At 37.7% G+C, this 25,528-nt stretch overlaps 3 protein-coding genes across 4 annotated transcripts in view; 2 read left to right on the top strand and 1 right to left on the bottom strand.

The window, feature by feature from the left end:
• Nucleotides 1-33: 33 nt before the first annotated feature.
• dnaaf1 (dynein axonemal assembly factor 1) lies at nucleotides 34-2,193 on the top strand. The gene is made up of 2 exons (XM_044120789.1): nucleotides 34-1,056; nucleotides 1,130-2,193. Exons 1-2 carry the CDS (start codon nucleotides 120-122, stop codon nucleotides 1,888-1,890), a joined length of 1,698 nt encoding a protein of 565 aa, XP_043976724.1. The 5' UTR covers nucleotides 34-119; the 3' UTR covers nucleotides 1,891-2,193.
• Nucleotides 2,191-7,220, bottom strand: mffa (mitochondrial fission factor a). 2 transcript variants are annotated; one of them, XM_044120791.1, is made up of 8 exons: nucleotides 7,014-7,220; nucleotides 6,371-6,588; nucleotides 5,120-5,289; nucleotides 4,900-4,982; nucleotides 4,129-4,290; nucleotides 3,139-3,195; nucleotides 2,838-2,922; nucleotides 2,191-2,747 (listed from the first exon to the last, which is right to left on the bottom strand). In XM_044120791.1, exons 2-8 carry the CDS (start codon nucleotides 6,582-6,584, stop codon nucleotides 2,616-2,618), a joined length of 903 nt encoding a protein of 300 aa, XP_043976726.1. In that variant the 5' UTR covers nucleotides 6,585-6,588; nucleotides 7,014-7,220; the 3' UTR covers nucleotides 2,191-2,615. The 2 variants fall into 2 exon arrangements, with proteins under 2 accessions (XP_043976726.1, XP_043976727.1); XM_044120792.1 differs by lacking the exons at nucleotides 3,139-3,195; nucleotides 4,129-4,290 and having other exon boundaries at nucleotides 7,014-7,215.
• A 1,081-nt stretch (nucleotides 7,221-8,301) lies between these two features.
• Nucleotides 8,302-25,528, top strand: part of megf6 (multiple EGF like domains 6) — a 42,626-nt gene continuing 25,399 nt past the window's right edge. Inside the window, exons 1-14 of the mRNA XM_044120289.1 lie at nucleotides 8,302-8,493; nucleotides 9,173-9,307; nucleotides 10,126-10,235; nucleotides 10,398-10,502; nucleotides 16,823-16,945; nucleotides 18,973-19,095; nucleotides 20,505-20,630; nucleotides 20,858-20,980; nucleotides 21,499-21,621; nucleotides 22,602-22,739; nucleotides 22,828-22,950; nucleotides 23,264-23,386; nucleotides 23,493-23,741; nucleotides 23,867-23,995. Of these exons, the coding sequence (XP_043976224.1) occupies nucleotides 8,411-8,493; nucleotides 9,173-9,307; nucleotides 10,126-10,235; nucleotides 10,398-10,502; nucleotides 16,823-16,945; nucleotides 18,973-19,095; nucleotides 20,505-20,630; nucleotides 20,858-20,980; nucleotides 21,499-21,621; nucleotides 22,602-22,739; nucleotides 22,828-22,950; nucleotides 23,264-23,386; nucleotides 23,493-23,741; nucleotides 23,867-23,995 (1,813 nt within the window). The 5' untranslated portion in view covers nucleotides 8,302-8,410. The remainder of the gene's footprint in view (nucleotides 8,494-9,172; nucleotides 9,308-10,125; nucleotides 10,236-10,397; nucleotides 10,503-16,822; nucleotides 16,946-18,972; nucleotides 19,096-20,504; nucleotides 20,631-20,857; nucleotides 20,981-21,498; nucleotides 21,622-22,601; nucleotides 22,740-22,827; nucleotides 22,951-23,263; nucleotides 23,387-23,492; nucleotides 23,742-23,866; nucleotides 23,996-25,528) is intronic.

Below are 25,528 nucleotides of genomic sequence, written 5' to 3'. Positions count from 1 at the left end.
CCTGTTTGACCATTAACAGCCCGCGTTTTACAACATTTCCGCAACTAATACGTTTTAAAAAATTTGTCCTACTTATTTATTTGAATATATTTTGGGGGAATCACACGACTGTGAAGAGGATGGACGATAAGGTGACTACAGAAAATGCAACGGAAAGAGGAAAGACCGATGATACTTCTGGCAGAAACGGATCAGGTGGGATTATAAAAAATACATTTGAAGAAAAAATTGAAACTAGAAACCAGTGGCAGCCCTCAATACAAGAGGAAAAACAATCAGAGCCAAGGATGACTAAGAAGTTCCTGAAAGACCTCTGCAAGAAGCTCAGACTGTACTCCACACCTTCCTTGAATGACACACTGTACCTGCATTTTAAGGGTTTCTCCAAGATTGAGAATCTGGAAGAATACACAGGGCTCAAATGTCTCTGGCTGGAAAGCAATGGTCTCCGGAGGATTGAGAACCTGGATGCTCAGACTGACCTCCGCTGCTTGTTCCTTCACCAGAACCTCATTGGCAAGCTGGAAAACCTGGAACCCATGAAGAAACTCTGCACCCTGAATGTTTCCAACAACTACATCCACGTGATAGAGAACATCTCCTGCCTTCCTGAACTCAGCACTCTGCAAATATCCCATAACAAACTGGAGAGTACGAAGGACGTAGAGCATCTGAGTCAGTGTCTGGCCATCAACGTGTTGGACCTGTCTCACAATCTGTTACACGACCCTGAGATTGTCTCTGTGTTGGAGGCAATGCCAGAACTGAGAGTGCTGAACCTGATAGGAAATGGGGTGGTGAGGAAAATCCCAAACTACAGGAAGACCATGATTGTACATCTTAAGCAGCTCACCTTCCTCGATGACCGGCCCGTGTTCCCCAAAGACAGGGCATGTGCAGAGGCGTGGGCCAAGGAAGGGTTGGAGGGGGAGTGGAAGGAGAGGGCAGCATGGGTGTCACGGGAGAGAAGGAAAATCCAGGACAGCCTGGATGATTTGGCGAAAATTCGTGAGAGAGCCCTAGAGAAAAAACGCCTGCGAGAATTGCAAGCGGAAGGTGAGCGTTGTTCAGCTTTAATTTAGTTATTTGAAAATTAAATGTTTTCACTGTATAATTGCTTCTCTTTTAGGGAAAATTGAGACAGCTCCTACTTCAGACATAGCTAGTGAAGAAAACAACACAGAGACTCTGTCTTCCTCTGCAGGAGAGGATGTCCAGATCTTTATGCAGGACAGCCAGGAAGATTTGAAGGTTGACGAAAGCGAGGCAAACAACAGAGATCTCAACGCAGAAGAGCTGGAGGAGGACAAGCTTGATAAAGAAAATGATGATCAATCTCAAATCAAGCATGAAACAGAAGAGAATGTCGGGGTGGACTCTGTACAAGATGGACAGATACCGCAGACAAATGTGGAAAAAGAAAATCATAAGTTAACGAAGAATAAAGAGAATAGGTTGTCTGAAAACACACAGCCTATGCAGGTTTCTCCTGATCTTTCAGAAGATGAGCTTGTATCATTACATGGTCCTGGACCATTAGTTACAGAACTAGAGGATGAAGAGCAGCTGGAAACCATCCACCTTCCCACAAACCAGTCACTGCGTATTGATGAGCTGCCCGACTTGGAAGATGTGGATACAGAAGACTTCCATCAGCAAGACTTCAAACCAAAAATAGAAGTCATATCAGGAGATGGCGATGAAGAGAGACCAACTGAGAATCAGGGCGGTAGCATCTTCGGAACATCCTCGTTGTTTTTAGGTGGCTGCAAAAAATCAACTGGGCTCTCTAATGACTCATCACTGGTCTATCCAGAGGATGAGGATGTTGTTGCTCACTATCCAGGATCCAATCAACCTCCCTCAGAGAAACAATGCTTGATTGAGTAAGTGAACTGATACCTTTAGATGTACACATGGTTTGTTTTTACAAAATTAGCCTCCTGTGATATTTGAAATTACTAAACGTTTTTCTGACAGTCAAATGTGGTATTTAGGATGTAACTGGAAATGACTCTCACATAAAGAGTTGAAATTCAGCTTGTTTGATACGTTTCAGCACATTTGGTGAAAGAAATCCAATTTTTAACTGATTCAGCTTCTTGCAGGTAGCCCTTTTTCAAGATTTTTTGTGACTTATTTGTGTAACAGCAAATTTTTCAGTTTTGACATCAATAAAAAACAAGAAAATGCTTTGCATGTATTACTTTATTTTTTTTTTTACATTACATTTCCTAGGTGATGTTTCATATTATTCCCCCTTCAATAAATATTTAACATGTTACCATATAGCAAATGTCTCCATGCCGTAGGTTAAAATCAATGCTGTACTGCTTCTGTAAGTCCTCCCACAGCTTTAGGTGCCATGAACAAATATTTACAAATCATTTATGACTGGGCAGAAAAGCTTGGAATAAAAGCAAAACAAGAACAACAAAAAAAAAGATGGACAGGATGAAATAAGAGTAGAAAAATAAAACTGTACATGTGTTAAATAAACAAAAACCAAAATAGAATTCCTGTGCAGGTTAGGTCTCATAAATCCCAAAATATTTTACCACAAGGACAAGGTGCAGCGAGTAGTTAATATCCAGTATATTGAATACAGACGAGCTCTAACGCCGCAACCACACCCAGGTGTTAACGAGCCAGAAAGCAACACTGATCGAGTACATAATCATTTCTCGCTTTGCTCTCTCCTTGTTCTCGTCTTCCAAGTGTTTGAGTCTCTTGTTCAACTTGATGAGCTGTTGAGACATATATAAAAAAAAGCTAATCGTTTTCTACTGTTTCTAAAGATCTCAGTCACCTGCAATAAAATATTTGTTAAAGCTAACCTGGCGTCGAAGTGTGGTTGCATCTACTGCTGTCATGTCATCCGCTGGCCCTTCCAGAGAACTTTCATTTGTCGACAATGGAAACCTTAAAAAGCAGACAAAATTCCTGTTAATTTTGTATTTTTTTAACCAAACCAGCTACAGCGCTTAGTAGTAACATTCTATACTATATATTTCAGGTAAACATAATGCCTTGGCTGAGAATTACTGGACCTCCTTTTAAGACACAAAGAGTAGTAGAGCCAAAAAAGGTTGAGGACAGGGAAAGAGAAGGAAAATATGAAGTGCCAGGTGAAGTTACCTGGAATCAGGCAAGAGGTTGGAGCTCAAACCTGACCCCCCTCGCAGAGATGGTTTGCTAAAAATGTAGGGAAACAGAGAAGGGAAAAAGAGATCTAGAAAAACACAGAGTTCCACATGGCACACAAGTCACTAAAGCCCACAAGACTGAGCTTGCTAGACATTCTACGATGTCATAGTTAACACAAGAGCTCCTAACATGTTTCACATTATTGGAAGAGAGATCACAAGCATTTTAAGAAGCCTCTCCCATACTGCACACAAGGCAGAGTCAGAGGCAGGGCTGAAGATGAAGTGTTTGTGTTTTCTCCTCGAGTGAACCTATGTTAGGCTACGGATGAGGGAACCCAGAAGAACGTGAGAGCTAAAATGTTAGTCGAAATTTTAAAATGGTACTTTTTTTAAAGTATGCAAAGTTACTTTATATTTTTCCACAAACCTTTGGTAGTGACAAGTTCTGAATTTAAGTTGAAAATTGAGAACTACACTTTCTTTTTGCTGAAGCAGCAGAGTATATTTGACGTTCTTTAGATTAATAGAGCTGAGTTCACAAAAACAAATGTTCTCCCTCCTTCAAAAATAAATATGAAGTTTGATTTCAAAAACACGTCTGATGACTGACTCAGCGTTCAGTGTCAGGAAACCTGACGACTGCTCTCTTAATCACATGTATTGTTTGACTTTAATACTTGCAGTAGAACTGGCTTCTTTACAAGCCTCAAGCTGCAAGCTTAATTCATCAGCCAAGTCTTCTTTTATTACTTTTAGAAACTACTTAATATTCTTATTACCATTATCTGTATCCCAGGACATATTTTTATTATTATAAATTGCCAGTGCTAAAAAAAAACGTCTGTCAATCGTGCAAAAGAGCCTAAAATCAGTATCGGCAAAAATTGGAATAAGCTGCTAGGAAAACAAGAAGAAGTTTGCATTTGACTTGCTGTCAATAATCTTTACAAAACAAATGACCAGTTAGTTGGGAGGTCACCTGCGTGGGTTCTCATCCAAGACCTCCAGGACCTGCTGGTAGGCCCGACGTGTAGTGGACTGGATGAAAGACAGAACACCACTAGCGCTGTACACGTTGTGCTCTTCAGCCATGTTGAAGGAAGGGCGTGACTGGTTAGTGGTCGGGGGGTGCGAAGTTGTACTGCTCAGTGCCCACCATTACAAGGCGCAAATTTGAAGGGAAAGAAAGGAAAAGGGCAGAAGAAGAGGAAGGAAAGGGAGAGCAATAAGGAAAAGATACAACCCCCCACTGTCTTTATAAAAACTTTAGTCAGATCAATGTAAAGAAAAGAAGCAGCAACAGAGACCTGTCAGCCATTTTAGCAAAAGCGCTCCAAATGAACAGAAACAGGCTAATCCCTCTCTGAAAGCGACTTGATGAACTTAATGCCACATGATGCTGTGCTGCAGAAAAGAATCTGGAGGAGAAAACGTCTTCCCTTCACAAGCTCTTACTCTTTGCCACAACCTAGCCGTCTATCAAAGTACACATAATAAAACCAAAGATTTTAATTATTTGACGAGTACAATAATAATGAAAACTGACAAGACAGGCTGCTTTCATTATTTGTCTGCAAGCAACAGATGTTCTGCCAGACAAGATGCAGCCACAGGCGACCAGATGGAAGATGAGAGTGGACCAAATAAAAACTAAGAGCTAGAAGAACAACACAGCTTGCTACCACATGCAAACATCAGCAGAGCTAAGATAGAGCTTAGCTAATGATGGCATCTGTGGTGAAATACTTACGCAGATTCATTATGAGTTAGTTGGCGGACGGCTGCATTCTCACTGGCAGAACGCTCCCGCCTTAAACGTCCCTGGGGCTGCACCTACAACAAGAAAAATGAAGACAGCTGATTTATGCTTTGAAGTAATGATGTTACGTCACCAAGTAGAATCACAAGCCCTTTGTCCTTGTAATATATGCAACTTATAAGTTGCATATCTTATAACTTTTGTGACCTACCACCTCCTCAGTGTCTGGAGCTGTCTGATGCTCCTCTTCCAAGAAGTACAGGGGTTGATCACTGAGGGTCAGGACTCTGGGAGGAGTTTTCAGTGCCAGAGATTCAAGGGGTGTTGACTGGATGAGGTCTAAGTCTCTGGGTCTGGGGAAGTGGGCGTCAGCTGCATCTCCTGACAAACCACAAAGTGAAACTAAACAATCAGCACAACACAAAACATGTAAGCCACTGTGTTCTGCATTAAAAACTGACATGCCAATATCTTTGTTTCATTTTCGGTTTTTAGCAGCCGACATGATATGATGAGGAAAACAAAATAGCTCCAAAGCATAGGGTAGGAAAATGCCTGGACCTTCGACATTTGGCTCTGTGTTGTTTATAAGTAGTTGTAACAAGGATAAAGATATCATTGGATGGCAATATTATTGTTAAATATTAACTGTGATAAAAACACATTCTCCTCTCCTTCGTAATTGACATTGCAAGCTTTCCAACTCTCTATGTGACCTTTATTCTCTTGTGACCTATGATGTGTGACAGACGAGGACATCTGATAAAGTGACACTCCATGAAAAAGCAGAATCTAAGCATAAATTTATGACACTATGATAAATGTTGCCTTCCAAATAGAATTCTGATATTAATATTGCACAAATTATATTGAAAATTAAAATATATTTTTGATATATATTTTGATATAATGTGCAGCTTGTGCTGATATAATGCTGCAGATTGTATACACAGAGCTTTGAGCAGCTAGACATAGCAACATATATTTACACATTTTTCATCTCTAAATTTCAAGTTTCAAATCATTTTTGCCAATTTTTATACACAACATTTGAGTAGGTAAAATCTGCTCTTAAAAATGATAATAAGAGTGGCTTACTTGTGTGTTGCACAAATCATTTAAATAATAGTAAATAACTATTTTATGGCTTTTGTGTTTATGGACAAACTTAAAGTAGACATACTTAAATATCGTTAACACTTGTCCAACTACAACTGCATTATGTTTACTATTGTATTTATTCATTTTACTTCTAACTAAACTAGTCAAATTTTAAGAACCACATATCCATTTTCAAACTCTGACTTAAAGTTTTCAAGAAGTCAAAACAAAATAAACTGTCAACCAGTGTTTGTTCTTTTCAAATGATTTTACGTTTATCTGTAGGTTCTCGTTCAGAAAACCATACTAAAATGTTAAACTCGAATAATAATATGGGAAGTCAAAAGTAAAAGATACCAACCCGCAATCACGATCCTGTCTGGCACTTGCATTATAACGCTGGGGGGCACTTCCTGTAAACCATCACCTGGCTCTTCGTGTGAATGAGGAGCCACTTTGAGTTTCTGCGGGATGCGCATCTTCTGGCTGATCCCCTCGGTGTAATCCAGCTCATACTGAATGCGGTTTATCTCCGCCATCTCTACAGTCGGGGACGGAAATGCTGCTCCGCTCATTTGACTGTGGAATCAAAACAGGAGGAGTTGTGACTCCCAAAAAGTGGTTTTAGCAGTACTTTCATTTCCCAGCTGTTATTGTACGTTGGCACAGATTGTTGACGTGGTTTGTTTATTTTTAAACAGTCCAATTTTGCTCAGTTGGAAACCTCGATCTCGTGATACTATCATATGATAAAAGCAGAAAAAAACGACCAAACCGCTTTGACTGTAGCAAGAAATGTATGCTGCCTAGCATTAAGCTGGCACTGACTTATCAATACCAGGACATAACAAACATATTTTACCAGTAGCAAACTAACGTCTACATTATTTATAATGTACGTGCGACTGCCTTAATCAGTTATATGGCCAGAAAGCTGATGGAGTGTAAGAATACAACTTAGCCTCCTCGCCATTTCGAGCTAACACTTTAGCGCAGTTACTTACCGTCCTAATTGTTGGCTAACGCAGCGACCTCTCTAAAAACGGATTTATTAATTAAAACCAGGAAGGGACTTCTGTTTGTGTTCCAACGTATTAGGTTAGGAACAAAAATTCCAAATAGTATAGCTGTCTAACATCTCTTTGTATTCATATGAGAGAGGAGGTTCCTCTCGCTCCTTGCCCTGTTCCTACTTTAAACAGGAAATGTTTCTTGTTATTCTTGAGGTTTTCTTGCGGGTAGCATCCAACGTAAGGATACATTATCGCCATCTACTGCGTTGGAGTGTATAGCTTTCCGTAACAGTTATATACTCGTATATTTAATTCCTTTTCCTTTGAAAATAATAAGGAGATGCTTTATTGTTTTTTTTATGTCTAGACTAATAATGTCTCCACGCCATGTTTCTTTAATGCTTGTTTTTAACTTTTCACATTGAATTATTATATGTTCTGCTGTTTCCAGTAGAATATACTGGAAATATGTTTACCCATCAAATGTAAAGTTTTATTTAACCCTATTTTTCCTAGTCACAACCTTGTTAGTTTTTAATAGTTTTACATAGTTTTTACTCTAAATTGTATTCTCCTGACTCTCTGTTGCATGTGATGACCTTTAGTCCACTCCTTGAAACCTGCTGCCAGAATGGTGTTACTTGGTTCTTAATAATACATTTTATTTCAGTTTTACCAAATTGCCATTTATAGAATTGTATCTTATTTCTGAGACTGTGTGGTTAGAAGATCTGCCACACCATTCCCCTCCATATCAGGCACCCACATAAACCAAGATACTACTTGAGCCTGTGTAAGTCTAAATATAATTTCATAAATGTAATTCTCCAACTCTGGATGGCTTTCAGATGACACTGTTAATTAAAAGGTCAAGTGAACCTCTGGAAAGTCTGCAGGTGAATATATGGAAAGGTTGCAAATTCAGTTTATCTAAACCCCCCCCCCCCCAAAAAAAAAAAAAAAAATTAAAGTAATTAAAGAAACTAACCAGAATGCATGCATGCAAAGAGTTCAATGTCGAACAAGTACAACCTTCTGTAATACACTGTAAAAAAAAAGAAAGAGAAAGAAAAGAAACCAGGCTGCGACAACAAAGCAGGCACATTCAGCGTCCTACAACCCCCCCCCCCCCCCCTTTGGCCCCCACCATCCCGGGTGTTTGTGGGTGGTGCACAGAGGCTCGCAAAGACTCAGAGAGCCTCCCCTTCACCTACTCAGTAGCATGAACCGGGGATCAAATCAAAAACATCACTGCGTGTTAGCCAAAAATCTCTGAGCTTGAAAGTGGACTTCCGTAATTTTGTCAGAATGTTTTGGATTTAATGGGCTTTTTTTTTTTAGTCTGCACAGCTGAATCTTCAACAACGTGTCTGTAAGCAGCTGGAACTATGTTTCCAAAGATTTTTTATATATGTGTGAAATTATTCAGCGCTATGCACGTCGCATCATCTGCAGACCTGCAGCTTGGCATGTAAGTGAGATTTAGCTAGTTTCCGTCGCTAATTGGTGACTTCTCAGGTGAATGAGAAAATGCTGCTTTAAAATGCAATATAAAAATATATATACGAATAAATGGAATCAGGAGGCACGCTGAATTTTGATAGACGAATAAATGACTATTTTTTGGAAATAACTTTTGCTTGTGTCCTTTATGTGTGGTCTGCCCACTAGGGGTCTCCATTTCAGGTCCCACGGAAGATAGGATATTTACTGTACATACAAGAGCAGTTTTACATCGTCCACTTCCAGGGGAATGCTACTTTTTGTTTGTTTATTCATATGGCACTCTACCACTGAGTTCCAATTTCAGATAAACTGTCCAAGATATTACAGGAGGATTATTTTCAATAGGGGACAACCTCAGTACTTCCTCTAATTAACTTCAAACTTTATTGAAGCCAGATGCCTCGTGGAGGCAGGCAGTTGTAAGGTACCCGAAATTACAACACAAATTAATTCAAGCTAACTAAACACAGTTGTCTGGAGTTTATGCTTGTAGTTTGATTTATGCAGGCACGGACTGCATCCGTCCGTCTATCTAGCTGATCTGTGAGATGACCAGGGGGATAACACCACCATCACAATTAAGTCATCCATGTGACAAACCAGTATTGCTACGTCACTCTTTTCTGTACCCTCCCCATGCAAAGGCCAAATGTTTGCGCCAACCAGGAGGTGTCCATGTTGGGGGTCCGCCAGCCCTGTGTTCAGGCTTTTACCCGCATGATGCAGGTGTGGAAGCAGGGCTGCACAGGCCGCAGATGGTGTGTGGGATTTGAGAGAAGGTAAGAAAAATCCAGTTTGTATCACATTCTACACATGTTCTTTTAACTTCATTCTCAAAGTTGTTCCCATCTTAAGCAAGTAGTTATAGATAAATGTTCAATCATGGCAGATACACAAAATGCACAGCAAATCATTTTTTATTTTTTTTTACATTTTGTCATGTTACCACATAAGGGTATTTGAAATATTCAAAAAAAGAACTAAAGAGGGAACATGATGCATTTCTTTCAAGACTTAAAATTTATATATATAATCTGAAAAGCATGGTGTGCATTGTTGGTCTTTTGTCCCCTCTGATGTAAAAATATTTCTAACTGCATTTATAGCAGTTAGCTTCAGGACAATGTTGGTTTTGCACATCTGTAAAGACAATTTATTGCCCATTGTTTTTAAAATATAAATATAAAATGAAGAGCATCTTTGAACTATAGTTTGAAATATTTGCAACATATTTTCTATTGGATTTCAACTTGTTGGTGGGCTAGTGATGATGTGCGATTTTAGTTTTGTACTTCTAGGCCATAGTGTCTTGTATGCAGGCAAAAGCATTTGATTTTGGTCTCATCTTTCCAGAGTGCCTGATCCCTCATTTTAAGATGATTCTCAAAAAAGAAAAATCATGCAACCATATATTTTTTTGTATTGGTCTACTCCTCCAAACAAAAATTAAAACAAAATAAAGTCAAGTCTGTGGAGGTAACATGACAAAATGTGAAAGGGTTAAAGTCTCTTTTACTTGATATTATATATTTTGTATAACAATGACTATTGTTTTATACTTACAATATGAACATGTAACAGAACGTCTTCTCCTTAGGACTGCATACTACACAGCATACAGGCAAGCGTACAGCATGGATTTTCACACAGTCTATAAATGTTGTCCCGGTTGGGGTCATAAAGATAATGAGATGGGCTGCCTACATAGTGAGTAAATAAGCATCTCATTAAATATCTGATGTAAATTGACTGGAAATATTGATCAGAAAATTGTCGGTTTTCTGCAAAGAAGTGCTTCACTTGTTACCAGTTAGAACAGAACCAAATATATCAGCAACATGATGGTGTCTGATGTTACATTATCCACAGGGGTGTGCAGTGCTAATGCCTGTCTTAATGGTGGGAGATGTGCAGAGACGGGGGAGCGTATTTGTCACTGTCCATTAGGTTTCAAAGGTCCCCGGTGCCAGTATGGTAAGTTTTTCATTACCACTTAAGAGAATACTTACAGACTAAGAATATGCTGTTATTTCCAATACCTTTTGTACTTTATGAAATGTTTATAGTTAACTTTAGATTTAGCATCACTGAACTTAGTTAAATTTGCAGAAAACAACACATTCATTAACTATTATTAGCTGTTCTCAAATTTCATGCTTTATCTTTTTAAAATTGCTAATCTTAGACGCAGCTGGGATCGGATAAGACTGCTGTATGAAGCCCCTGTTGAAGGTAGAAAAAAGGTTTATTTTTAGAGGGACTAATTGGTTTTAATGGGCTAGTAAGGCTAAATAAGAAATTGGTGGTGTCTTTGACCAAAGAGCTTAATAAAGTTATGTTTTTAAGTCAGTTAAATTCAGCCAGTAAATGTAAAAAGGATTATGCAACATGGTTTGTTGGACATGGTTTGTCTTTGTCTTTGTAAAGTCTGACTTTTGTTGCGTTACATCAACAAACTTCAACATCTTTTGTGACTTTGTCTGCAAAAGCACAGAGCACTTCTTACTTTTGAATTGAAAGACATTTGTATCTATCCTCAGTGAAACACGGTGGTATTAGCATAATACTGTAATCATGTGGTGTCCTTTTCAACAGTGAATGAAAAGCAGGCTAGACTTGATGGGAAGAAGGATGGAGCTCTTGGTTTTTGAATCTTCAATACTTTTGAAATACAATTGAAATACAACTTGAATTTTTAACACAATTGAAATTTTACAGTTTTCATAGATGCTCTTGAAATATTTTACAATGAATAATCTGTAAGAGAGCAATGTGAACCAGTGCTTTTGCTGAAAATTGTAGGCAAAATATAATGAATCTAATAATTGTTAAACTTCTTTAAAATTTCTAGAATGTGATTGCCTTTTAATAGCTTGGAGAAACTGATTCATCTTATAGCCGGTATTGTATAGTAAATAAATAGGACACATTGCAGGCGCATACAGCGTTAAATAACAAAATGTAAAGGAAGTGCACATGAACTTTTTTGTGTAAAGTTTGGCTAAAAGCTTATTGCGGTCTTGTTTTCAGTGTATGCTCATGCTGACCTTGTTGTCTGTATGTCCCCTGCCTGTCCAAACTTAATAGGGTGGGAGTTGTTAAAGTTTTAGAAAGCTGTTGTAGAAACAGAATCCGGTGGAGATGATATTTGGGCACTACTCTCACATGCTTGGAAACCAATGAACACGCACACATACACTGCAGAAGTTATCCCATCTGATTCCTCAACCTTCCCAGAAGGAAATGTCCTGTCATTGTAATGCCAGGGATTTTAAACAGATCTCTACTTAATTTATTTCAGAAGAGTGTTTGTCAACAACAAGTCCTCACTTTTGTTTTTACATCAGCTCTTTGGTTTTTATTCTTCAAGGTGGCAGTTCACAAGCTGAAATGACCACTGTTTTTCACCCTTCCTTCCTTGCATTTTTTCTGTAATCCACCGTGGTCTTGGTTCTCACTTTGTAAAACACTTTACCTTCTTCCATTTCCCCTGACAGATTTATCCACTAACTTCTGCTAGACTCATTATGTAAACTCACGCCAAGTGCCTGCCTCCAGTCAGGTTCCTTTACTGAAACCCCCCTTTAAAGCGGTAGTAAATGCATGCAACGGAACACCTGAAAAATGTGTCAGTAATTCTATTTCTTTTTGGTAACCTTTTCTAATTTTCTAGTGTATTGTAAATATTAAAACTTCATATTTCTGGACAAAGTTTTTATTAATCTGAAACACATAGAACAATCCCAAAAACACTGTGAGATTTTGGGATTAGATCAAACACATTCTCTGTGTTTGATCTACACTTAGGAAATGTTAATGATTAAGTTGTGTGTGTGTGTGTGTTGGTGTGTGGAATGGGGGAGAGGATGGGGTTTTGGGGACCCTCAAGAAGATGCAAGCAGCACCCCTGCCCTGCCCTGACTCTGCTCATGTGGCAGTCAGTATCTTACCTCTTGCACAAACCTCTCTTAACATCTGCATTTTTTATGTGCTACAAGTTAAGACATACAGCAAAATATTTCCTGGCACCATTCACTGGAAATAATTGTAATTCAGTCAGTACAAAACGTTTTTCATAAAACTCTAAGAATTAATCTTAAGTCTTGAAAAAATATTATGCTTATGTTTGGCATGCTGGTATTTATTTTGGGTCTGTTCATTCAATTATAAACGAGAGAGATAAAACTTACATTACAATGAATATGGAAGACTTTTTTTGTTTTGTGAGCTTTAACGTTCCTCAGTGACAGATTTATCACTGTTTCCATTCAGTTATGATCAAGAAAAACAGATACAGTATAATATTGATCTATGTTGATTTATTTTGGACTTTCTAGTTATTTTACTTAAAATTATTTTTAATACAGTTTTTTCAGATTTAGCCTAAAATATTTCTGCATTTTTATATTTGTGTTTTAAAGTAAAAAAGAAAAACTTGAGAAAACTATACATACTATTCCAAACCCTGAAGCAGTTATTATAAACTTGAGCTTTTTGAAATGTGGAATTACCTTTTCAGAAGCAGTCATGATGCCTGTTTTTGAGCTTTCAGATTTGTGTTGAGTTTACTACCTTTACTTGTGATTGACTGATTTGCTATTTGTGTAAAGAGGCAATTGAACAGGTATATACCCAATAAAGTTTTCTGCGACTTCATATTCAGTCATCTTTCCTTTGGCGCTGATAGATCAAACAAAGCATGGGAGCCGATCAGCACATTTAAAATTTCACCTCTTCATGTCAAAGCAGCAGAGGAACTTGTCTAGTAAATTGACATAACTCCTTGGAAAATATCTGTCTACTGTTCTGTGTTTATACTCCATCAAACAATCACCATTATATGAGGATATCTTTAAGCAGATGAGGTTCTTGGATGATCTGAATGTGGAGTTTCCAAGTTAACAGACACATGTTAGAGAGTTCATCTGTGATTTGCCGCACCGAGAATAATACAACGGAATTTGGGACTTATAAGGGTCTTGCTCTGTTCCTTCTTTTCAACACTTATCATTTGGTCTCTTGAACTATTAGTCTCTTTGGTGTTCCTGCCAAGTTGTGGTTGTACACCCTGCTGTCTGCTGTTGGGTCACCTGACCAGCTGCTTTCAGTCTTCAGTCTGAATTTAGCTCTTAACTCTGTGCTGAAACATTGGAGCTGGCTCTGAAAAAGTTGCATTTAGCCTGTTTTTGAATGCCACTCTGTCTAACTCTGTTAGATCAGACTTTTGCTCGAAGTCAAACTGGTGCATGGGTCTGCATGAAATTAGGAGACCATGGGCACACAAGTGTTATGACAGAAACCATCTGATCGCTAAAGATGTGTTTTCAAAGTACTTTTGAGAATAGCAGTTCTGGACAGTAGACTGGATCCTGTTATTCAAGATGGTTTTGATAACAGCAAACAACATTGTCTAAAAGGCTATTTTCTGCTGGTATTGGATGATTTACTATGCAGAAGTGTGGGAAGTCTGATTTACAGTACAAGTGTCTTCACAGTTGCTGAATCTCTATATTATTTATGCTGTTGTATGCATGAATGAAAACCTGAAGACAGTAGGATTTTTTTCTCTGTTTTTCTAAACCATGATTGATTGCATCCCTGTCTCAACCATGTCAAATTTTGAAAACAATCCAACTTTTGTTTGTTGTTTTATTGTCCACTGGGAGCATTGCTGCTGCAGCCGGCATTCCTCTCTGCGGCAGGTTCAGGTCCCAAGTCCTTTTTTCCCTCCTTTTGGTGTGCTTCACAGGGTCTTCTGTTTTTCCCATCAGAGCATGCTGGTGTAATTTTTTTTTCCAAAATGTTCTTTCTAAAGTAACAGCTTAAGCTGATAATTTTCCTGAAAAAAAAGACTTCCAGTTTGTTTAGTAGGCTATGCATCTTTTTATTTGTCCTTCTTGCTACATCAGTAGATCTTATTAAATGATCAGATGAAGCATCTTGTCAATCAGATTATTGGCAAATAGCATTGATAACTTGGTTTAGTGATTGGTGTTGCAATAATTTTTCTAGTTGAGAAAATCAGATAACGATTGTTTCTTGCCTTTTTAGATTTTCAGAAAGCAAAGAACTGAACGTCATAAGTGTTAAAGACATAAACTAGTAACGTGGACCTTCTAGGAAAGTAATAAGATCCAATTATGTCTTTAATATTCACAAGGACAAGCTAAAAAAACATTCCGATTGTTTCTCACAGTGGAAATGTGAGGAAGAAAATCTTGGAAAAGGTTGGGAATACACATTCCCATTGCTTCCTCTCCATCTGGCATTGAAGAATGAGAACATGAAATAGCTTTTAGTATCTCCACACTGTGCTGTTGAGACCTACTGTTCTGTTATTGATCTGGGCTTGTATCTTTTAATGGTTTTACCACAAGGACACTGGACACATGACTGAGGCTTTACTGATTTATTCCACATCCATGCGCTTCAAATAGTTTCTGAGTAGGCGAAAGAATGTGGGTCCTTGGAGGAACTGTAACTGGGGAGCCACTGCGCTGCAGAGGTCACTAATGTCAGCAGCACCTGATGAGATCTGCAGTCAGGAAAATTCAAGAGTATTTAAAGCCGGCTGAACTTTATGTTACATGATGGGAAACCGTTATCACTCCCACCCATAAAGCAACAGGAGGCCACTTTCATTTTATGGCAGTGCATTTTCATCCTCAAGTATGACCTGAAAAGTACATTCAAAAATATTACAGCACAGTTTTCATGTTTATTTTAAGCATGTAATTAAGCCTAGAACTGAAGCATCCTTTTTTCTTTTTTTTTTAAGCAATGACCTTATTTTTCTTGTGGCACAATCTTGCAAGATACAGACTATTCAACTATTAATGTTCAGCAATTAACATTAATAATTGCTGATTCAATGCATCAGGTGTCAATTTCTAATACCCCAAAACTTAGCTTTACAAACTTTATGGAGTTAATTACAAAATCAAACTCTGAATGGTTTGTTTTCTGTAAAGCATTTCCAGTTTCTATACCATTTTCTTTTCTTTTTTCTTGTAAATCATTTATTTAGAAACAAATATAATAATCTAAATCAATGAGATGGTCAGAGTTTTTCAAGTTAGTCTTTTTATTTATTCTACTACTTACTGCTCAATTCTGCTTATACAGTTAAGAAGTTGAACAATTGTAGCACAATGTGAGGAAGCACTGAACCTCATCATTTAACCCTGAAGACTGTGTTCAGTCATCAGCTTGTAAAGGGTAGGATGGTCAACAGGAAGATGCAAAGTAGAAGCAATTAATGCTTCCCTGCTGTCAAAATTGTTTTTTTTAAAAGAACAGCAAATAACATATTGCAATTTAATTCAAAGTTCCAGAAAGACAGCAGACATCAAAGTTCAATAATCCTTTGAACTTTGATGCGTTGCAAAAACTATTACCAAATGACTCAGACAAACCTGCTTGCCCTTAGAAACTAAGTGTGGGTGTGGCCTGAAAAACAAACATGGCGACCCATCCTTAGCTTCTGAGGTCTTGTAGAATTCAACACATTTTTATCAGTCATTGTTTTAAATGATTTGTTGTGGTAAATATTCCATACTAATGTATCATGAGTATACCACAATATGATATTAATATACATATAAAATTTTGCAATATGCATGCCTTCAATTTCTGAATATACTGATACAGTTTAGTCCTAATCACAGGAATTTCCAAATTTATACTTATATTTCCATTTGACATATAAGACACAATAAATAATTTTAATTAATGCAAACTTTTCCATATTCAGTGATATTTTTAGAATTATTGCAAAGATCTTTGTCTCAAGAAATGAATTCAAAGACAGTATGTCTAGGCAAAGAGCAGGATGTATTCGAACAGGTTTATCCTTTTCATGAATTGAAACAGAGTGCACCCTTCAGATTAATGGTAAAATACAATTACGCTATTATGCAATAGCAAACAGTAAGGAAGTTTAGGGCTAACATCTTGTACTGCAGCAAAAATGATGAATAGCTTTGGTCATAAGCTGGTTTTGATCAGACACACTTCCTTGTTTGTCAAAATGGAAAATTCATAAAGTCTTTGTAGTCTGTTTATGATATCAAGAGAAGTTTGCTGAGAGCTTTCAGTCTGCATAGGTAGCAAAACATCTTGTTTGACACTCAGCTGGCCTCTTTCCTCTTTTATTTATCCCAGTTGAAAGACTTTAATAATTTATAAAAGACTAATCTGACTCCTAGAATAGGCAAATCAGAACAAGCTGGATGGGAAGTACATGTTGAATGTGCACGGTAAATGAACCTGGCTTTTTAATCCTGTTCTTTCAGACATTAATGAATGTGAAGTGGATGAAGGCGGCTGTGAGGGTTACTGCTGCAACACCATTGGGAGCTACTACTGCAAATGTCCTGAAGGCAGCAAAGTGGGGCCAGACGGCAAGGCTTGTAATGGTAAGATGGCCTGCCAGAGATTTGAATGCAACAAAACCCAAAGAAGGAATGTGTCAAACTCGAATTTGCCGTTCTTCACAAATTTTATTTACTCTTTCTTTTTGAGTAAATACAACATATTCGGTGTGGATATTTTGTAGAAGTTTCTTACTACTGAATTTGTTTTACAAATCTATTTTCGGTCTCTTAAGAAATCCTTGGTGTTATAGTTGTCTTTTTTTTGCGCACATAGTCTTGAGTTTTGCAAGCATATTTTTTGGCTCTCAGCATTTAGATTTCGGATTGTTTCCTATGTGGCGTCTTTATGTAGTCTGCATTAACGTCCAATCCACTGCTTAGTCCACTTGTACGTGCCATCTCAGCTTAGACCCCTATGGTGTCACACTACACCATTCAGAACTCATGACCTCTGACCCCCGGCACCACCACCACTGCTCTCGGCCCTGCTCCCCCAGGCACCACCTCATTTAACAGTGAAAAGCTGCCATTATATCTTTCCCACTAAAAACCTCTCACGTCTGTAGTCTTATGCTTTTAGCGTTACTTACAAGTGCTGAACACACATTCTTTATTTATTCTAACATTATTTCTAAATAAACTATGAAGCCACTGCAAATTTCTTTTAGTACAAGCATTTTAAGTGTGGGTTCCTGAACGTTGTTTCTTCGGAATGTGAACTTCCTGGAACTTTTAATCCACATTGACTGTTTTACACACGTTTCCATGGTGATGTTTGAAACCCACGCCGTTTATGTAAATTACATTCCTTGACTCTGATAATGAAAACAGTCAGTTTAGTTAGAAGACAACTGCAAACCTACCAATACATTGCCTTCTACCTAAACTGACAGAGCATGTTAATCAGAGAAGCAGTCAAAGAACCCACAGTTACTCATGAGGAGATGCAGAGATTCACTTCTTACTAACTGTAATTATTAATCGTGCTGTCTACTAGGAGATGTTAAAGTGGCCAAATGTAAGTCGGAGGAAATAGAAAAATAAATGGATCTAAAAACAGGGTAATATTAGGACTGGGTTATAACTACAGAGCTTTAACTTCTGGCAGGTCAGCAACCCTAATCTAAAAGCCTCGGTTACACTGCTGGATTTAGATCAAGACTTTAAGATTAGTGATTGCCATCCAATCTGTCTAAGCTTGAGCTAATTTGTGAACAGATTTAAGGAGTATTAATGCTTATTCAAAGCATGACATGTTTCCAGAGAGCTGATAATAACTTTGCTCTCTGTGCACTCAAGTACACTGTCATCCATAAAGTTGCATAGTAAGAGATGGCAGCCATGACGATGCTTTTGAGGATGTGTTGTCCAGATATGAAGTGAAGTTTGATGGTTCTTCACTATAACATTCAGGTATTTTGTCTTCACAACTTGTTTCTGTTTCTGTGGATCAGAGGTATAAGTCTAACACACATGCAGCTGTTTGTGACCATCCCAGGAGAATGCATTCAGGAACAAGAGATTTCACACATATTGTGCACACACACATTAAGCAATCTAATATTCACCCAAAGAAACTAAGTCAGACCAAATACATCTTGCGTATAGTATAAAATTAACATTTTCAAAAAGAGAGTGTTTTGATGATCAAGATTAAAAATGAATCAAACTTGATTAAAGCTCAGGATAATAATAATAATACCCACTGAGGGTTCATTTTGTTGGAGGACTTCAGCTCTTTTATAAAACAGCTGTCAGAGTTTTTGCATGGACAAAATATTTTAATCAAATATCTAATAAGAAAATAAACTAGCTCTCATAAAATAGAGAATCTCTGTCTCCTGTCTGAATTGTATATTTTATGTTTGTGATCATTTCACTCATTGGTTTCATGTGTCATTAATTTGGTGTTCATAACAAGTTGGAACTTTATTCTGTAGTGGTATTTAGTTTTTGTGTTGTTTTACATGAAAATAGACATGTTTCATGAATGCTTTGACTTTTCTACGAAGGCTTGTTAAAAGTATGTCTATAACCCAATATGTTTTTAATATATATTTTTTTTCCAGATATAAATGAGTGTGATGAGCTCAATGGAGGATGCCAACAAACTTGTGTCAACACGGCAGGTTCTTATCATTGCGAGTGCAGCGAGGGATTCCGTATGCACTCTGATGGTCGAACCTGCGTTGGTAAGAAAACGGTACTGCAAATAGGAGTTTTGCGAGAATTACCAGTCTAAATGTTTTAAAGGACTATTTTGGAAGTGTAATTATTGTTATTAGCCACCAATGTTTGCTGCTGTCCAAAAAGTGTGAAACAGACAAATTCTGAATTGACTTGAAATCAAACTAGCTGTCACGTACTTCAAATCTGTGTATTAGAAAAATTAGTATCAGGAACCATTCAAGACAAAGTCAAATCAAAAACAGATTTTCATAAATGTTCATTTAAAGGATTTTTACTTGATCAAGGAGGGAGTAGGATGATTTAACAAACTCAGTAAGATCGCCTCATTCTCTGAAAACAGAAAGTGCCCCCCTTAAACAGTTTGTATCTTTGGGCAGAGCTTTACAGAGCGGTAAAGCTCTGTAAAACCATCTGACGCAATGGCTCTTTGCTATACAACACAGGAAACAATAATTGTTTGCATGGTTGAAGTGTCAGAACAAAGTCACAGTTAGCAAAAGTCATAAAAAGGTTACAATGAAGTTTCTACAGACAAATGCTGCTAGACATTTGTCTGTAGACATGAGGTGATTTTACTGAGTTTGTTAACTCATCCTATTCCCTCCTTAATCAAGTAAAAATCTTTTAAATGAACATTTAAAATTTCAAATAAACAATAAATGAGTCATAATAAAAAAACATTGTGATCAATAAATGCTAAATGATAATTAGTATGTTATCATTATCATTTTTATAGGCAAATTTAACATAGGTAAATGTACCTGTTACTCATCATACTAATGATGGGGAGGTGATTATCAATGAATAAAAGGTAATAAGTGAAACAGAAGTAACATGAATGTAATGATGTGATAAGTAAATATGTAATTATAATAAATTATTAGTAACATAACATTTCTCTAGCAATATGTATTTTACCTTTCTAGCAGTAAAAGAAAACATGTCTTTTTCCCTTAATGCTCAGATTTGTAAGGGTGCCAGAGGGGGACCTAATTGTCTCTGCTAAAGTAATCGGTCTTAGAATGGTATATTACTTACAGTTTTACTGCCGGTCTTTGTCATCTTGCTTATGGTGAGAACACCCAAAAGGCATATGACTAGTATTCCTGTTTGGCATGTCATTAAGTTACAGAAATGGAAATTACTTTAGAGGAACCACTGTAGGAGCACTGAATGTAAGTTTTAAGTTTTAAGCATTCTCCCTTGTGTTTTCTACAAATATATAGCTGCTGAGTTTGAGGGATGAAGGCTGTTTTAGAATTTTGGTCTCACCTGTCTTCCTTCATTGGAAAAGTTTTTACAACATTTTAATTTCCATTTGGATAACAGAACCAATGAATGTTTTGATGTTTTTTTTTTGTTGTTGTTGTTTTTTCTTTTGCCCGTCATGATTCTGTCTCTGTTTTGCTAGCTGTAAATTCTTGCTCCATTTTGAATGGAGGTTGTGAGCACAAGTGTGTGGATGTGGGAAACAATGAGTACAAATGTGAGTGCAGAAGGAACTACCAGCTGAAACGAGATGGGAGACACTGTGAACGTAAGTGATCTTATCAGAAGCTATTTCATTCACGCCAGCAGACAGTACATTTGCAATGCCTTGCAAAAGAACACATACTCCTTGAATCTATCAAGTTTGGTCATAGTAAAACCATGAATTGAAATCTGTTCTCTTGGGATTTTTCCCAGTTTATGAACTATAAGGTTGTGTATGTCAGCTTTATAGACTGTGTGTAAGCTTTGTTTATTTGTTTGTGTGTTTGTCAGTGAGGGACCTCTGTAAGGAGAGGAATGGAGGCTGTGCACAGTTCTGCAACTCCGAAGGCGGTAAAGCAAATTGCAGCTGCCGTTCTGGTTTTATGTTGTCTGGAGACCAAAAAAACTGTGAAGGTAAACAAGATCTGTTTCTGTCATATAGCAGACATTCACTCAAACACATAAACGCAAATTAAATTTCAGACTTAAAAAGCTACAAGTAAGAAAAAACTGAACCAGCTGTTCTATATTACATTGGAGATAATGCCCTATGGCTCATGTAACTAATAACAGTAATGAAGACCTCCACTTCTAATGTCATCCGGCTCTATCCATCACAGATAGAACCCAAAAAGGCCTCCAGAAGTAAACACCAGCTCTGGAAAATACTCAGAAACAAACAGTTTCAAAACATTCTTCATTTATAATGACAAAGCATCCTGTTTTTATTTGGATAGCCCAGTTTGGATTGCAATTTTAAACTTTAATCAAAGTGTAGACACAAACAAACTGTTTTGTACCCATGCACTTAATCATTGTGTATCACTTTATTTCTAGCTCCTTTTATATGATGGTTTTCCACTTGGTATATCTGAGATTAAACACGCATGTCTTCACATCCTTATCTGTCCGCTGTTGTCTGTCTCCTGTAGACATTGATGAGTGCAGCTCTGGTCATGCAAAGTGTTCCCATGGTTGTATCAACATGCTGGGCTCCTTCAGATGTGTGTGTCATCCTGGTTTTGAACTCGGTGCGGAAGGCAAGCAGTGCTACCGTAAGTCAAAACACTGGAGCTTTTATATTCCCTCAGAAAATGTAAAAAAGCTTAGAGCTTTGCGTTTGTCTCTTTTGTATTTTCTTAGTTCATCACAGTAGAACAGAGAAATGAGTCACAGTAAATGGCTTGAGATATGGAGAGTGCTATTGAGCTAAAATGCAAACTGTTTGAGCTGAAACATGTTTACAGTGCCTTACAAAAGTATTAATGCTTTTGGACATTTACCATATTTTATCATAGTACAGCTAAGAATTCCAGTGTATTTATTTGGGAGTTCATGTGATAGATCATTCATAAATTGTCACATAGTATTGAAGTGGAAGGAACATAATAAATGGTTTTCATATTGTTTCACAAATAAAAATCTGAAAAGGGCAAATGCGTATGCAGGCTAGTAGAGCTGCATATGCAGTAGAGCCTGCATAACCAAGAGATAATCTCCTGGTTATCTCTTTCAACCAAGAGAAAATGAATAGTGATACTGTAAGAAAACCTGTCAGTGGAAGCAAAAGACTTGAGAGTGAGGCAGAGCAAAACAATGATCCTAAACATGCAGCCAGACCTTTTAGTGGACTAGTTTTAAGCAAAGCAGAACTATTTGTTGAAATATAATCCAGTCAAGATACAGACTTAAGTCTTACTCAAAAAGTGCTTACTGAGACTGAGATCATTTGAAAGAAAATGAAATGCAAATTTTATGCACAATTAACTTTTTGCATGTTATTGTCCTTCAGTTTGTGTCTCTACTGCTTCTAGAAACAGTTCAGGTGCTTTGGAAAAATATTGAGCCGTTTTATAAAAGTAAGCTAATGTTTATGATTTTTGTTTTGGTATCTGGAACAAAAATTGTTTCCAAAATCTCCCAATCATTAAGTCACAATCAGATCCAAGCAGAGCTCCAAAGGCAAGTTTGATCGTTTGTTACACATTTTAATTATGGTCATTTCCTGTTGTGGTTTTGGTGCTCCTACCTCCAGGCATTGAGATGGAGATTGTAAATAGTTGTGAGAAGAACAATGGGGGATGCTCTCATCATTGTGAGCATGTCACCAATGGCCCCCTATGCTCCTGTAACCAAGGCTACCGGTTGGACACAGACAGGAGGACCTGTGTAGGTAAGATCTTTGCTATTCTTTGAAGTTTTCCGATTCCAGTTTTAGCTTATTGTCTCTAGTCAACATTTAAAACATGTTCTTTCCTTAGATAGTGATGAGTGTTTGAGTGTGGAGTCCTGCTGCAGCCACCTCTGTAGAAACTACCCCGGTGGCTATGAGTGCAGCTGCAGAGCAGGCCACAGACTGAGCCCAGATGGCTGCGGCTGCGAAGGTGAGAGTGCAGCAAGATTGTTAGCAGATTAGCCTGTCTGTTGTTTTTTTGTGTTTTTTTATTTTATAGGACAGCTAGGTTGTAATTCCAATGCAAGCTTTTTAACTCATTGTTCAGAAATTAGCCCTTTGAAGGCCATTTCATCACAGAAAATAGATAAAACTGAGCATATTGCTCATGAAGTAGCCAAAGTTTACTTAAATGTGCTCCACGTGCATTCTATTGAATTTATGCATAGCAGATTAGTTTCAATCTCAATAATTTCCCAGTGTCATGGCAGAGTTGTGCTTTTAATTCTTTTGTCTTCTTCTAGATATTAATGAGTGCCTAGCAGAGACCTCGGGATGTGAACACTATTGCATCAACACCTTGGGAACCTATCAGTGCTTTTGTCGAATCGGCTTCCGCTTGGATCTGGATCAGCACTCTTGCATCTGTGAGAAACCACAACATCATAACCATCAGCAAGCAAAAATGTGACAAATCAAATCAAACAAATGAAGTTTTGCTCTTGAGCTTCGCTTTGCCATGTGCGTGTTCAGCCCTGTATGGCAGTGAGCTGGATGAGGAAGAGGAGGAAGGGCTGGAGGCTGAGAGATTGCCTGACCTGCTGTTTCGAAAGGCTCCTCAGCTCTTGCATTACACGGCAGGCCTGCACGTTCGCCACAGCACTGATAATAATGATGATGATGATGATGATGATGATGATGGTCGTCATGTTAGTGACAGCGACGAAGAATTAGAGATCCACAGAGAGCACAGGGGAGAGCTGAGGCTGGAAAGCACCATAGGTACAGTATAAAATGTGAATGATGAGACTTCTGGGGACACCTGAACAAATCAATACTATTTTATTGCCCCCTCTGTAAATCTACAGACAAGAAAAGTAATTTGGAGTTTACAATTTCCTTTTCAGTTTGCCTAGAGGGCTCCTTTGGGGATGACTGTAGTGTGAGCTGTGACGACTGTGTGAATGGAGCATGTAGTGAAAACATGGACCAATGTGATTGCTCGCCTGGCTGGACAGGAATCATCTGCAACGAGAGTAAGGGCAATTTCTTTTCTTTTTTTTTGGTGTAAACTCCCTATGCTATATCTGGATAGAATCAGAGTTCTGTTTGTTTCATTAGAAAAATGTTGGTTCTAGTGCAAAAATTCATTCACAACTGCTCCTTCTGTTTGCTGACTGGCCTGGGTGAAATTCACCCAGAAAAATTAAGCTTAACTGGAGTCGAGCGGAATTGCATAGGAAGCTTTAACTTGTACACTATGTAAGATTCATGTGTATTAAGCATGTAAACCTTTGGACATAGTTTCAGCAAAACAATGTTGTCTGGGCAGGTACAATGAAGGCCAGAAATGTTAATACCCCTTGCTGATTTAAATTTCAAATTATTTTCTTTCAAACAGGACGTTTGTTTCAGATTGGAAATGAGGGACATGATTATGAAGTAATATTGATTTTTAAAAAGTGTCAAAACGTTTATGGTGTAAATATTTTAATAAGAAATTACAAGTTGAAAATGAGTTATGCAGTTGCACATCTTTAAAACCGTTCTTATAAGGAGCTTTTTGAATGTTTCCACTGGCATTTTGACAATTTATCTTTATTGATGTGCTTGGAATGTCTAATATGAGGCTCATGTTTAGAGTGCGGGTACTCCAAACATATGGATAAATTAAATAATTTAACTCTAAATCTGCCAAGAGTACAAATAATGTTATGCTAAGTGTTTGTTAGGTGACTGATAGAAAGAAAACCAGGTTTGCAACATACTTTAACCTGGAATGCCCTTCTTAACCACCAGTTTTCATAGTATAGTTTCCAGAACAAATTCATTATATCTAATTAAATAAATTTAAATTAGAGCTTTTAACATATTAAAAGCACTTGTGCCATTTTGCACTCAAGCCATGCTAGATAAGTAAAAAAATATTGCAAAACAATAACCTTTTTTATTTTTTTTAACTATGCTTAAACTGAATATACACAGAATTTTCTTGAGAAAATATTTTACCGAGCATGCAAATATTTTTACAACCCTGATCAACTACAACTGGCAAGACTAAAGCACATACACTCAGCCTGGTTTTACAAGCAATATTTCATCATCCAGGTCTGTGGAACAACCTGAAGCATTATTTTTGTTTGTTAGTACGAGACGAGTAGCTCACAGCATTCATCGATCCAGAGCCATGGATCAACCCCTGCCGTTTCTTTAGAGTGGGAGTCTGGGGTTATTTATGTGCTCCAAAACACAAGGGGACCAGTGAATAAATGTCTGATGCTGGAGTGTGGCCAGGAGCCACAGCAAGCCTACAGCCTGAGGTCAAGGATGTCCATTACTGGGTAAGGAAAGAGATTCCTTTGTTCTGATTCGGGGCAGTGATTAATAGCTGTCTTTGGTCCGAGGCAGAAGGACATGTGGGATAAGTACATTTAGAAGCAATCTGTCACTTCCTGAAAGTGGCTCCTGGTGTTTAGATGCAGACTCAACTATGTTGTATTAAATACCGTATGATCATATTCATGAACTAGTTGCAATTCTAAATGTTGCACGTTTCCTCTCTGGCCTCC

The sequence above is a fragment of the Gambusia affinis genome, linkage group LG06 (genome assembly GCF_019740435.1).
Source record: "Gambusia affinis linkage group LG06, SWU_Gaff_1.0, whole genome shotgun sequence".
Lineage (NCBI taxonomy): Eukaryota > Metazoa > Chordata > Actinopteri > Cyprinodontiformes > Poeciliidae > Gambusia > Gambusia affinis.
The sequence above is the reverse complement of the archived record's forward strand: the minus strand, read 5'-3'. Positions and strand labels throughout refer to the sequence as shown.

Coding starts and splice junctions, on each gene's coding strand:
- dnaaf1 (XM_044120789.1), top strand. CDS start 120: ATGGACGATAAGGTGACTACAGAAAATGCAACGGAAAGAGGAAAGACC. Junction 1,057..1,129: donor GCGAGAATTGCAAGCGGAAG/GTGAGCGTTGTT, acceptor CTTCTCTTTTAG/GGAAAATTGAGACAGCTCCT.
- mffa (XM_044120791.1), bottom strand. CDS start 6,584: ATGAGCGGAGCAGCATTTCCGTCCCCGACTGTAGAGATGGCGGAGATA. Junction 5,290..6,370: donor AGACAGGATCGTGATTGCGG/GTTGGTATCTTT, acceptor GTGGTTTGTCAG/GAGATGCAGCTGACGCCCAC. Junction 2,923..3,138: donor AACCTCTTGCCTGATTCCAG/GTAACTTCACCT, acceptor CTGCTTTTTAAG/GTTTCCATTGTCGACAAATG.